General features: G+C 42.9%; 2 protein-coding genes across 2 annotated transcripts in view; both read right to left on the reverse strand.

Annotated features, from left to right (window-relative positions):
- Positions 1 to 432: 432 nt before the first annotated feature.
- SCP2D1 (SCP2 sterol binding domain containing 1) lies at positions 433 to 912 on the reverse strand. The gene has a single exon (XM_066624480.1). The coding sequence runs from the start codon at positions 910 to 912 to the stop codon at positions 433 to 435; it is 480 nt and encodes a 159-aa protein (XP_066480577.1).
- A 3,219-nt stretch (positions 913 to 4,131) lies between these two features.
- The window catches only part of DTD1 (D-aminoacyl-tRNA deacylase 1), a 29,159-nt gene continuing 19,678 nt past the window's right edge, over positions 4,132 to 13,612 (reverse strand). The window contains exon 6 of the mRNA XM_066625030.1: positions 4,132 to 5,447. The gene's annotated coding sequence lies outside the window, so the exon portion shown is untranslated. The remainder of the gene's footprint in view (positions 5,448 to 13,612) is intronic.

A 13,612-nucleotide genomic window follows, 5' to 3' on the forward strand; every position in this document is an offset into this window, starting at 1 on the left:
CTTTAGAACTTTTTTCCACTGTAATTCCTTCATGCTTTGCTCATACTGTGAATATAAAGCTGTACATTTTCATAGCCACACCCATTCCTCCAATAGGAATTTTTGGTAGGGGAAACATTTGGGGATTTTCTTTTCATCCTGCCACCTCACACACATTTCAGGCACTCTGAATAGTCCCTGCTGCTGAAGTGATGGCAGACATGCATAATGACCAAGTGAACTTGTAAGACATACACACAGTAGGCAGGATTACCAATCAATCAGACACAATAGACAACAGTAGTAATAAATGAGACACACAGTAGCTTTGAAGCAGATGCAAATTTGAACAGCAAGTATTTCCAATAAAATACTCTGCATTTTAATTTCATTCTCCTCAACATCTTGACTAAAGGGAGTAACATTCCATCTGTTTTCTTGCTGACAAGCGACTCAGAATTTAACGTACTCTTTGAGAATTGTCTCCAGCTTGTGACCAAGCATGATGTTGCCCTTCACCTTAACCTTGCCAACCAAGAAAGCTCTCTGTGGCTTTAACTTGCCCAGAACAAGTTCCATGAAGTCATGATCGGATAGAGTGAACACGGTGTCTGGAGGCTTGCAGGCAGTTCCTTGGTAGATCTCGCCAGAACCCGTCTTCAGATCAAGTGTCCATTGCGCCACTCTCTTCCCTCCTATCATGATGTCCCACTGAAAGATGGCGCCCATCTTTTTTACAAGTTGACTGCCAACCTCTTTGATGCGGTGGCCTATTTCTTCAAATATCAGGTCACTTTGAAGACTGGCAGCTTTTACTGAAGTCTTTTCAGAGGCTGACATAAGAGCCATGTACAAGTCTGAGTTAGTAGGTTCATCAGGTGCTGCGATATTAGTCTGGAGACCAGTTTTCTTTTTTTCTTTCCACGTCTTCATTTATAGGCTTTGGAAAACGATCATCCGTTATCTAGAAAAGCAGAGGATAAGTACCTTTCTTGATCTCTCTCACTGCAGATGAAACAGCTGTGTGGTACAATGCCTCCTTGTGTACCTGAATGACTGATTTGGTGCCAGAGGCAGTATTTCCATTAATAAAATGAAGTGGGAATCATTGTTAGGTGGCTACATTGTGAAATCAGATACAGCAGCCAGTCAGCAGCAGCCAGTTAATTTGCATGCTGTAATCTCATTGGCAAATGTGCTCCCCAATGGTATCTAGGGTTTCTTATGCCAAAAATGATAGTCATGGTTTGTAGTTATTAATGGCTGAGTTGTTTGTCAGCCTGCAGTGAAACAGCTGTTGCCACATCAACCTCATATTGGATGGATAGACTCTCCCCTCCCCCAAATCTGCTACGGACATAACACGAACAAAATTAATTCAGAAAATATAAATTGAGTTCCGTCTGAATTGGGTGATACATTTGGATGAACAGATGCCCATGTTACCAAAAAGGGCTGTTATGTTTTAAGGGGAATTATTATATTACCCTTTTGGAAACTTCAGGATCGTAGGCTAGATAACAAAACAGCGTAATGCAAAGAAATTCCTTTTTAGCTTGAAAAGAGACTGGGAGAAAGATAATTTTCAATATTTTTATTGCAAAAACACACAGGTAAACATAATGCACATGGAAAATGGTAAGTATATGTTTCTTGGTTCCTAGTACTTGGATCCTGTGTACCTAGCTTTATGGTGGTTGCATGTGCCGTGTACTTAGTGCATCCGAAGAAATTAGAAAAGGATAGGTTGTAGGGAAGGATTTTAGGGGTCCCTAATCTGCCTAACCCAGTTGCTAACTAAGATGGGGAGAGAAGGGGAGAAAAAAAGGGGGGAAGAAGGGAAAAGATTCCAGACGCAAGATATAGTTACCTGTCCTGAGGAGCAGTTGGATAGGAGGGGGGAAGAGTCCTATGGAGGACCTCTGCCTTGGAGGGCAGTCAGAGAGAGAGCTAGCATGTGCCAGCCTTCTCTTAAAAGGGTTTTTGCTGACCTGAATGACCCGGATGTGGCCTCCTGGATGCGCATGCTTCCTACACACACTGGGACACATGCAAGAAAAAAACAGGATGATCAAGGAGTCAGCTATCAGCAAAGGCTGGCCTCCTGTGGGGGGTAGCTGGCTGTTCAAATCTGCATACGGTGATTAAGCTACAACAACAGGAAACATTTAAACAATGATTAGCTATGCCAGACTCCTTGTCATCACCCTCACTGTGAGCTTGACTTGACTTGATTGTCCTGTGTGTTGAGGTCTAATGGGTTTGCATAACAGTGATTGGATCAGGAGGCACTTTTGCATTGCTAGAGGTTGTGTAAACTTGTGACCTTTACCTGGGTTTTGGAAAAGTGTGCTGGGGGAAGTGTGTCCTGTGTTTTGAGGTTTGGCCTACATGAGTTTTCGTCCATAATACATAACCAGTATAAAAATCACAACTTAAAAGGAAAAAGGGATTTTCACGTAACACCCATGTGCAACAATGAAGACTGTAGCAAGGGCACTGGATGGTGCTGGGTGTGTCTGATGCATTCAGGGAAGCACCATGCAGTCTGATGCATTCATGGGCACCATGGTGATGCTGAGAACCATTTCAGGCTGGGCCAGTACCCAGCATAATCCAGGTTCCAGTCCAGAATGAATTCACAGGGGAACAAGCTTCCCATGGCTAGATTTAGAATGTGCTGTACTCTCTGAATAGCACACTGAAAAATGCTGACAAGTAATGCACATATCATGTGTACCGGTCAGAGAACCTTTTCAAGAGAACAATCTTCAAAAGCAGCTTGCAGGGTAGTGTTGAGGCTACTTTCTGAAAAACAAGCCATGTGGCTCAAATACTTACTGTATGGTCATCATACAGAACATAGTATGAAAACCTCACAGATAATAATTAAGCAGGTGTTATTCTAGGACTGTTGCATTTGCTCAGGAGTCTTTGGTAAATGTATATGTGTACTTCAACTTTCAACAATCTTTGAAACTGACCTGTAATTATGATTACTTTAAAAAAAAAAATTACATTGCTGACTTTCCTCTGATACAGTGGCTGATTTTTAGGGACAGGCTACAGTTCCTACTTTTTGTTAGAAGATCAACAATTTCACATTTCTATAAGACCTTGGGTAGATGCAATAACTTGTTAATTTTTGATTTATAGCTAATCCCTAAATTGTATTACCTCTCATATTTGTCTCATTCATGGTCTATATTTTGAGGTGCGCACCTACAAACTTAAGTATTTCTAGTGGTCCTCATCAGCAAGTCTGAATTATGACCAAATTCCCAAGGCACCAAATTCTTCAGAATGCTATTTATTCAGATTTCTAGCCTCACCCAGCCTGAAAGCTCAGGACAGGAAAAACAGAAATTAGAATATAAACATCAGTGTGCATGCTCACACACACCCCAACCAAATTCAGCTCCTGATACACCTGCCTGGCCACTGAAATGGTCATGGAATTTAAAAATGGGCTCATCTTTTCTTAGAATTCTGGGCATTATGAGCCAGGCACCAATATTAAAAATGAACAGACTCTCACTTTGAGCAGTATAGAATTGTGCATTTGGTAAAGAGAGCAACATACAACCACATCTGCCAAGCAGTCAAGGCCTAACTAATTTTTCCTCTGTAGAGGACTGAAATTCTGTGGCTCTCCAATATGACAGCAGTTATTTGCAAACTGCTGCCTCTTCTTCCTTTTTTTTAAATATACAATGACTTCCTGGTAAGACCAAGGCTGTCTTTGCTGTCCCTGACAGAAATATGAGCAGACACACAATACAAACAGGAACATTATAAATTCTTGTCTACATGTTACTCTCTACACACACTCACACCTGCCCCCCACATACATGTGCACTCAGACACCTACCCCAAGGAGATTTTTTTCCCCCTTACAGGGTTTTAAATGCAGACAAGCTACTGGAGGGCTCAGTGGGCTACAATTACACTCATTTGTGAGTAATGTGTGATTTAAGTGTCAGTAGCACAACATGCTGAAACCGAACTTGCCACATGAAAGAAACGTGGCGAAGAATTGCAAACTTTTCAGGAGGGTGATTGCTACATAGTCTGGATACTTTCCTTCTAAGTCATTTTGATATGCCATGTTATTTGTGCTGATAAAACCAAATGAGTTTTCTAGAACACCAATAGGCATCCAACTCAGAGATACTCAGGTGGCACACTTTATTAATAACATTTTTTCTCCTCTGAAAAAAGTTTAAAAGACACACACGCACACAGAGTTCACAGGATAAATAACTGGCAGATCAGTCTTGTTTAAATACAATATTGTCCACAAAGATTGCACAGTCAGACACACACACACAATACTTAATGAATGTGCACACATTTTGTACAGGGCTATGAAAAGAGACACCAGATAACATCACGCCAACAGAATCAAAATATAAGCTTGCTCTTTAGAGTTCAAGTGAAAATGTAAGGAAAATTTGATTTTATCAAAATGGATCCATATGATCCGTTAGAATAGTGCTGCTACAATCTGCATAGAAAAACAACCACTCTTTAGTCAGTAACTACTGTCCCCTTCTTACATTATACTGGTGAGGTAGGAGCTTATGCAGGCCCCTGACATCAGAGTAATGCAGGCAGGCTTGTGTCACAGAGAAGGGCCCTATGCTGCAGCTCCCCTCCACAATAGATGCTGCTCCAATTTCCTTGAGGAGTGTGCAGCATGAATCCTTCATATACCTGAGAGCCTGGGTCACCCTCACATTCCCCTGGTAGCGTGGAAAGAAGTTAAGCTGCAATGGCTCCCATGCTTCTAGAATAATGTAAGAAGAGAGCCTGCATGAAAGCAAAGACTTACATAAGAGTTGTGGCACCACTGCCATCCACACAAGGTTAGGCCCCACACCATGCTAATAATCTCTCTAACCCAGGAATCAAGGAGCTACATGTTTTGAATAGCCTCAGTAGGCAACCAAAATATGTGGTTGCTAGGTCCTGGCCCCCCTCAATTGGGGGAGGGCGAGGTTCTGTTGCTGGCAGTATGCTGACTTTCAGAGGTGTTCCAATTGCCTCCAAAGCGTAGCTCAAGATCAGAGACCCTCCCCTGCCTCTTTCCCCATTTCCAAAACTCACCATGAGCTGCTCACCATGGTGAGTGCATTGGTGATTCTCTGCCAGGAACCATTTGGGATGGGAGAGGTTGCTTTCCAAAGATGTGGAGCCTGACTACACAGAAGTGGCAACTATGCTGCTGCAGTAACATAAGAATGGAATCTAAGAAACAGAAAAATGTGCTTTACCACTTTCACTTTTAAACGTATTAGCAATGGATACAGGTAACATTCCTTTGGTTGTTTTTGAATACAGCATGATGCAGATCCTTAACTTCTTTCTTCTCTCTTCCAATTTATCTTTCTGCCTCAAATCTTTTTATATAGGAGCTGAGTGTCATCCTTTAATGAGAGTCACCAACAGCTTCTTCTGGAACTTTTCTGTCAAAATACAAGGAGAGTGAATAATCACATGACCTAGAAAAAAAGTTCACATTTCCTCAAAACATACAATCATTTCAAACTGACACTGATTTTGGTTACCAGTTTCTTCTATTTTTAAAAATCCAAGGGAACAGCTTCATTTTGAATGTCACTTTAAAACTGTAGACCTTTTGAAACTGTTCTGTATTTCTCAAAAAACGAGTATCCCAGAATTTTTCCAATTCCTGATACCACAGACCTTCCTGGATTAAAACTTAGAGTCAGATTTCATTCTTAAAGTCATAAAGATACATCAATATTTTATTAATTGGCTCCTAGAACAATGAGTGAGTGTCCTCTTTGCATGATATCTCAGTTAATGTCACCACCAGCCTTCCATCTAAGCTGCACAACTGAACCTGGAGTCCTGTGCATCTTCCGTCACAGCACAAGATTGCTATAGTCAAGAAAGGAGACAACCAGGCCATGAGGAGATACAGAGAAATGGGCAGATTTTTGCAATGCTGTATAAGGAGAAACCACACACTTTGGCAACAAACTGAATGTGAGAAGCGAACAAAAAGGGGGGAAGAATCTTATGCAACATCAAGGCTACATGCCAGATTAACAGGGTATATGTTAATGTCAATGAATGTAGACTGAGAAGAGAAGGGTTTTCTTGGGAGGAAAGATAAGCAGTTTGGTCTTGAATATGTTGTGTCTGGGATGGCAATAAGAGAAAAAAAAATAGAAGGGGACCAAAATACAAGCCTTAGGGTTCCCAAAAGAGGATAGAAAAGCTAAGGAGGAGTTCCACCAGTGGTAATAAATGAGGGCCAAATCCTATCCAATTTTCTAGTGCCAGTGCAGCTGTGCCAATGGGACTTGCACTGCATCCTATGGTGGGGAGGCAGTCAGAGACGCCTCCTCAAGGTATGGGAACATTTGTTCCCTTACAATGCGGCTGTACTGTGGCTGCACTGGTGCTGAAAAACTGGCTAGGACTGCACCCTCAGTCATCTAATGCAGTGTTTCTCAACCTTTGTTCCCCCTCGCCATATACCACTTTGCAAGGTCTATCTCAGAGGTTCTCAAACTTTTAGCACCAGGGTCCACTTTTTAGAATAAGAATCTGTCTGGACCCATTGGAAGTGATGTCATGACCAGAAGTGACATCATCAAGCAAGAAAATTTTTAACAATCATAGGCTGCAATCCTACCCACACTTACCCAGCAGGAAGGTGGGAAACTCATGCTCTTACCAGCTGGCAGCTCACTAGTCATTTGTTAGCAGCGTTGCTGGCAATCAGCTGGTAAATGGGAGCCTTTGTGAGACAGAAGCTGATCCTCTAGCCAAAATCAGCTTGGGTAGTGAAGGCAGAGCTTCACAAGGAGGATCAGCTTCACATACCACTGGACGGCAGCTCAGGTACCACTGGTGGTACACACAGTACCAGCTGAGAAACACTAATCAATTGGGAAGGGGGAAAACCAGCTAAAACACAGTTGTGGAAACCTAAGGTATAGAGAGAGTCAAGCAGGAAAAGATGGTCACTTGTATCAAAGGCAACAAAGACAGCAGAGTAGCACACTTTGGATTTGGCAACAAAGTGGTCATCAGTCATTTTAGAAAGGGTAATTTAGAAAGGGGGTTGCAAAAGCTGGATTATAAGAGAGTTGGAAGAGAGAAAGTTAAAACACTGGAAGTGAACAGAACACTCCAAGAGTTTTGAGGTGAAAGGAAGGGAGATTTGCTGGTAGTTAGAGGATGAGGAAGGGTTAAGGGAGCGTTAGGGGGTTTTATGTTTAAATGTAGAGACGGTGCAGGGTTGCAAGAAAGGACCTGGAAAACAGAAAGAGAGGTTAATGACATCATGCAGAAGGAGGGGTAATAGCAGGGGAGATTGTACACAGGAGTTGGGAAGGGAAAAGACTGAGGGATATAGGAAGGGTTTTGATGAGGACACAAGAGCGGCCACCTCTATAAATACTTAATGAAGGAGGACAGGACTGAGGGATGTCGAGTATGAAAAGAAGGTGGAAACTGGGGCAGAAAACTTCAATTTTAAGTGCTGTGTACATAATAGCAGCTTAATAAGCATAAAGTTTGCTGAGTTGGAGCCCTGTATTTTACAGTCAGCCACTGAAAGATTATTTTTGCCACTTTACAAAGAAATGTTGCAACTCTTTCTCTGCTTGACTCCCAGTTATTTTCAGCATCCACTTTAAAAACTTCAGCATCCACCCATGCTCATCTAAGCTCAAAAACAAGTCAAGATGAGAGTCCTTTGCTGATTGCATTCTTATTGCTTTAAATCTGAGGCTGCTCAGTTCCAGCCCCAGAGAAAGCAAACACAAACAAAGATGTAGATTCTCCAAATGTTCCCTTTGTGGGGAAGTTTGAAGAGTAAGGAATAGTCCTACTATATCAGGCACACCTGGATTCCATCAGCTTTCCGGACTCTTGCCAGCCTGGCTTTCAACTTGAGCATAGTACTAAGAATGCATTTGTGGCCTTAGTCATCTATCTCCACCTAGAGATGGGTCAGAATAATTACACCCCAATGATTCACTTAGAAGATCAGTGGTTTTCAAACTAGTAGCACCAGGACCCACTTTTTAGAATGAGAATCTGTCAGGAGGACCTACCGCAAGTGATGTCATGACCAAAAGTTTCATCATCAAGCAAGAAAATTTTTAACAATTTGGGCTGCAGTCCTACCCAAACTTACCCAGGAGTAAGTCCCATTACTATCATTGTTAAAAGCATACACAAAATAGCCTGTTAAAAGTATAGATCTGTAACATTTCCCAAATGTAGTCATATACCATGGCAGCATCAAGTCTATTTTGGAAGTCTTGCCCTAATGAAGAGAATAAAAAGGAACATAAGCTGTGGCAAAAGAAACGTAAGAAGGTGATACGGGAGGCCAAGCGAGACTATGAGGAACGCATGGCCAGCAACATTAAGGGGAATAATAAAAGCTTCTTCAAATATGTTAGAAGCAGGAAACCCGCCAGAGAAGCGGTTGGCCCTCTGGATGGTGAGGGAGGGAAAGGGGAGATAAAAGGAGACTTAGAAATGGCAGAAAAATTAAATGAGTTCTTTGCATCTTTCAGATTAAATGAGTATTTGTCTCTGCAAATACCGCTGCCCAAACGGCCCCTCCTGACCAAGGAATTAAGTCAGATAGAGGTTGAAAGAGAAGATGTTTCTGACCTCATTGATAAATTAAAGATCAATAAGTCACCGGGCCTGGATGGCATCCACCCAAGAGTTATTAAGGAATTAACGAATGAAGTTGCTGAGCTCTTGACTAAAATATGCAACTTGTCCCTCAAAACGGCCACGGTGCCAGAGGGTTGGAGGATAGCAAATGTCATACCAATCTTCAAAAAGAGAAAGAGGGGGGACCCGGGAAACTATAGGCCAGTTAGCCTAACATCTATACCGGGTAAGATGGTGGAATGCCTCATCAAAGATAGAATCTCAAAACACATAGAAGAACAGGCCTTGCTGAGGGAGAAACACCATGGCTTCTGTAGGGTTAAGCCTTGCCTCACAAAACTTTTAGAATTCTTTGAAAGGGTCAACAGGCATGTGGATGCAGGAGAACCCGTGGACATTATATATCTGGACTTTCAGAAGGTGTTCGACAGGGTCCCTCACCAAAGGCTACTGAAAAAACTCCAGTCAGGGAATTAGAGGGTAGGTCCTCTCATGGATTGAGACCTGGTTGAAGACCAGGAAACAGAGAGTGGGTGTCAATGGGCAATTTTCACAATGGAGAGAGGTGAAAAGCGGTGTGCCCCAAGGATCTGTCCTGGGACCGGTGCTTTTCAACCTCTTCATAAATGACCTGGAGACAGGGCTGAGCAGCGAGGTGGCTAAGTTTGCAGATGACACCAAACTTTTCCGAGTGGTGAAGACCAGACATGATTGTGAGGAGCTCCAGAAGGATCTCTCCAAACTGGCAGTATGGGCAGCAAAATGGCAGATGCGCTTCAATGTCAGTAAGTGTAAAGTCATGCACATTGGGGCAAAAAATCAAAACTTCACATATAGGCTGATGGGTTCTGAGCTGTCTGTGAGAGATCAGGAGAGATATCTTGGGGTGGTGGTGGACAGGTCGATGAAAGTGTTGACCCACTGTGCGGTGGCAGTAAAGGGCCAATTCTATGCTTGGGATCATTAGAAAAGGTATTGAGAACATAAGAACTTAAGAACAGCCCCACTGGATCAGGCCATAGGCCCATCTAGTCCAGCTTCCTGTATCTCACAGCGGCCCACCAAATGCCCCAGGGAGCACACCAGATAACAAGAGACCTCATCCTGGTGCCCTCCCTTGCATCTGGCATTCTGACATAACCCATTTCTAAAATCAGGAGGTTGCGCATACACATCATGGCTTGTACCCAATAATGGATTTTTCCTCCAGAAACTTTCCAATCCCCTTTTAAAGGCGTCTAGGCTAGACGCCATCACATCCTGTGGCAAGGAGTTCCACAGACCGACCACACGCTGAGTAAAGAAATATTTTCTTTTGTCTGTCCTAACCCGCCCAACACTCAATTTTAGTGGATGTCCCCTGGTTCTGGTATTATGTGAGAGTGTAAAGAGCATCTCCCTATCCACTCTGTCCATCCCCTGCATAATTTTGTATGTCTCAATCATGTCCCCCCTCAGGCGTCTCTTTTCTAGGCTGAAGAGGCCCAAACGCCGTAGCCTTTCCTCATAAGGAAGGTGCCCCAGCCCCGTAATCATCTTAGTCGCTCTCTTTTGCACCTTTTCCATTTCCACTATGTCTTTTTTGAGATGCGGCGACCAGAACTGGACACAATACTCCAGGTGTGGCCTTACCATAGATTTGTACAACGGCATTATAATACTAGCCGTTTTGTTCTCAATACCCTTTCTAATGATCCCAAGCATAGAATTGGCCTTCTTCACTGCCGCCGCACATTGGGTCGAAACTTTCATCGACCTGTCCACCACCACCCCAAGATCTCTCTCCTGATCTCTCACAGACAGCTCAGAACCCATCAGCCTATATCTAAAGTTTTGATTTTTTGCCCCAATGGGCATGACTTTACACTTACTGACATTGAAGCACATCTGCCATTTTGCTGCCCATTCTGCCAGTCTGGAGAGATCCTTCTGGAGCTCCTCACAATCACTTCTGGTCTTCACCACTCGGAAAAGTTTGGTGTCGTCCGCAAACTTAGCCACTTCACTGCTCAACCCTGTCTCCAGGTCATTTATGAAGAGGTTGAAAAGCACCGGTCCCAGGACAGATCCTTGGGGCACACCGCTTTTCACCTCTCTCCATTGTGAAAATTGCCCATTGACACCCACTCTCTGCTTCCGGGCCTCCAACCAGTTCTCAATCCACGAGAGGACCTGTCCTCTAATTCCCTGACTGTGGAGTTTTTTCAGTAGTCTTTGGTGAGGGACCGTGTCAAACGCCTTCTGAAAGTCCAGATATATAATGTCCACGGGTTCTCCCGCATCCACATGCCTGTTGACCTTTTCAAAGAATTCTATAAGGTTCGTGAGGCAATACTTACCATTTCAGAAGCCATGCTGACTCTCCCTCAGCAAGGCCTGTTCTTCTATGTGTTTTGAGATCCTATCTTTGATGATAGGATCTATCATCAAACAAAACAGCTAATATTATAATACCGTTGTACAAATCAATGGGAAGGCCACATTTGGAGTACTGTGTCCAGTTCTGGTCACCACATTTCAAAAAGGACATAGTGGAAATGGAAAAGGTGCAAAAGAGAGCAACTAAGATGATTACTAGGCTGGGGCACCTTCCTTATGAGGAAAGGCTACGGCGTTTGGGCCTCTTTAGCCTAGAAAAGAGACGCCTGAGGGGGGACATGATTGGACATACAAAATTATACTTGGGAAGGATAAAGTCGATAGAGATGCTCTTTACACTCTCACATAACACCAGAATCAGGGGACATCCACTCAAATTGAGTGTTAGGAGGGTTAGGACAGACAAAAGAAAATATTTCTTTACTCAGCGTGTGGTCGGTCTGTGGAACTCCTTGCCACAGGATGTGATGACGGCATCTGGCCTGGACGCTTTTAAAAGGGGATTGGACAAGTTTCTGGAGGAAAAATCCATTACAGATTACAAGCCATGATGTGTATGTGCAACCTCCTGATTTTAGAAATGGGTTATGTCAGAATGCCAGATGCAAGGGAGGGCACCAGGATGCAGGTCTCTTGTTATCTGGTGTGCTCCCTGGGGCATTTGGTGGGCCACTGTGAGATACAGGAAGCTGGACTAGATGGGCCTATGGCCTGATCCAGTGGGTTTGTTCTTATGTTCTTATATTAAAAATAAAATTTTGAAGTGAATGGGGACCCACCTGAAATTGGCTCGCGACCTTCCTGGTGGGTTCCAACACACATAGAGACACTGTGAGAGATGATAGATAAGGGGGACACCATGAGTTACCAGATGGGTGACACCAACCGTAGTGATGCCACTGGTGGGAAGACTGAATGTTGTTGGTCACTGGCTTAGATGACTTTTAAACTTAAAACTGGCCACCCAATTAGGGAAAACCAATGAGAAAGGATCAGTTCCTTCTTATATAAGATAGACTGAACCAGAGAACAAAAACTGCTTGGAAACAAGAAACCAGGTCACTGGAGCTGTTACAAAGGAAAATAACTGAAGCTGGGCAAGAAGCAGAACTGAAAGCTGGAATGCATATGAATATTACTTTGGTAAGGAACCGGCTCACAATAGAGAACAAGTCTAGTTGGAAAGGATAAGATGGATGCATTTATCTCATATGTTCTTATTTTTTTTAAATACTTGAAAATGGTTTTCCCTTGTATATACAGTCAGGCTCCCATATCAGCAGATTCAGGGGCCCAGACTGGACGCCGCCCATCAACATTGTTTAGAGCAGTGATTCTCACATATTTAACATTGAGACCTACTTTTTAGAATGAGAATTTTTTCGGGACCCACCAGAAGTGATGTCATGACTGGAATTGACATCATCAAGCAGGAACATTTTTAACAATCCTAGCCTGCTATCTTATCCACACTTACCCAGCAGTAAGTCCCATTTACTAACATTGTTAAAAGAATATACACAGTAACTTGTTAAAAGTACAGGTCTGTAATATTTCCCCAAATGCAGTCACATACCATGGTAGCATGAAAAATAAAATATTGAAATGAATGGGCACCCACCTGAAATTGGCTTGCAACCCACCTAGTGGGTCCCAACCCACAGTTTGAGAAACACTGGTTTAGAGACTTACCAGGGTGAAAATGTTTTTGCTTCTACAGGTTGCTATAACCATTCAAGCATATAGCGACCCACAGGCAGGCTGCCGGAAGCCTGAATGCTTGAAAAAACAAGAGTTCACCCATATCCACAGTGGGTACCTGGAACTGATCCTCCATGGATACAGGGTTCACTTATTGAAACCTCTTTCCAAATCTCTAGTATACATTTATTCTTGTTCATTTGCTTTGGTTTTGAGGTTTTCCCATTGTATGTTCAATGTAATGCTTAATAGCCAATCCCACTCTACTGAGGACAGGTCAAAGTGGCTGGATCAAAAGCAAAGCTTATTCTGAAGCATGTGTTCATGGCAGTAGGGAAGACCACAGGTGCAAAGGGAAGGCACAGTTGGGACTAAGCAAGCACTTTTTGGTTAGCCTTCTCTCCCACTTACAACACAAATTATTACTATACCATGATGGTGGTTTTATGACTATCATCAGATTCACCTCTGCTATTTTCTTGTAGATAAATTTTTAACATAATCACTTCGAAGAGCACATTGTACACATTCCAAAATCTATATGATGTTTGAGTACTTTTCCCTCAACATTTCCAAGTAAGCCTCTTTTCTTTCCCATTTGCTAGATGAGCACCTGCTTTTGTTCTTTTCCTTCCTTTGTACCACAGCAGATACTGACTTCCATTGCGTGGCTTAAAATAAATTTTCTGGAGGCATGACATTACAGCTGCCCAGCAGGTTAGGCTCAAATGCCTCCCTGGTGGGAGGTAAGAGAACCAAAGTAATTTTCAAAAAGAAAGCACAAAAAGCTGCTTGATCGAATGGCCTCCCTACTGAATTTTATGAAACCATCATTGAACTCAGCTGGGAAAATTGTTCACAATGTTCTCCTGTG

Source organism: Tiliqua scincoides, chromosome 4 (genome assembly GCF_035046505.1).
Source record: "Tiliqua scincoides isolate rTilSci1 chromosome 4, rTilSci1.hap2, whole genome shotgun sequence".
NCBI classification, from domain to species: domain Eukaryota; kingdom Metazoa; phylum Chordata; class Lepidosauria; order Squamata; family Scincidae; genus Tiliqua; species Tiliqua scincoides.

What these genes read in the sequence shown, in the direction of transcription:
- SCP2D1 (XM_066624480.1), bottom strand. Translation starts at nt 912, where the DNA reads ATGAAGACGTGGAAAGAAAAAAAGAAAACTGGTCTCCAGACTAATATC.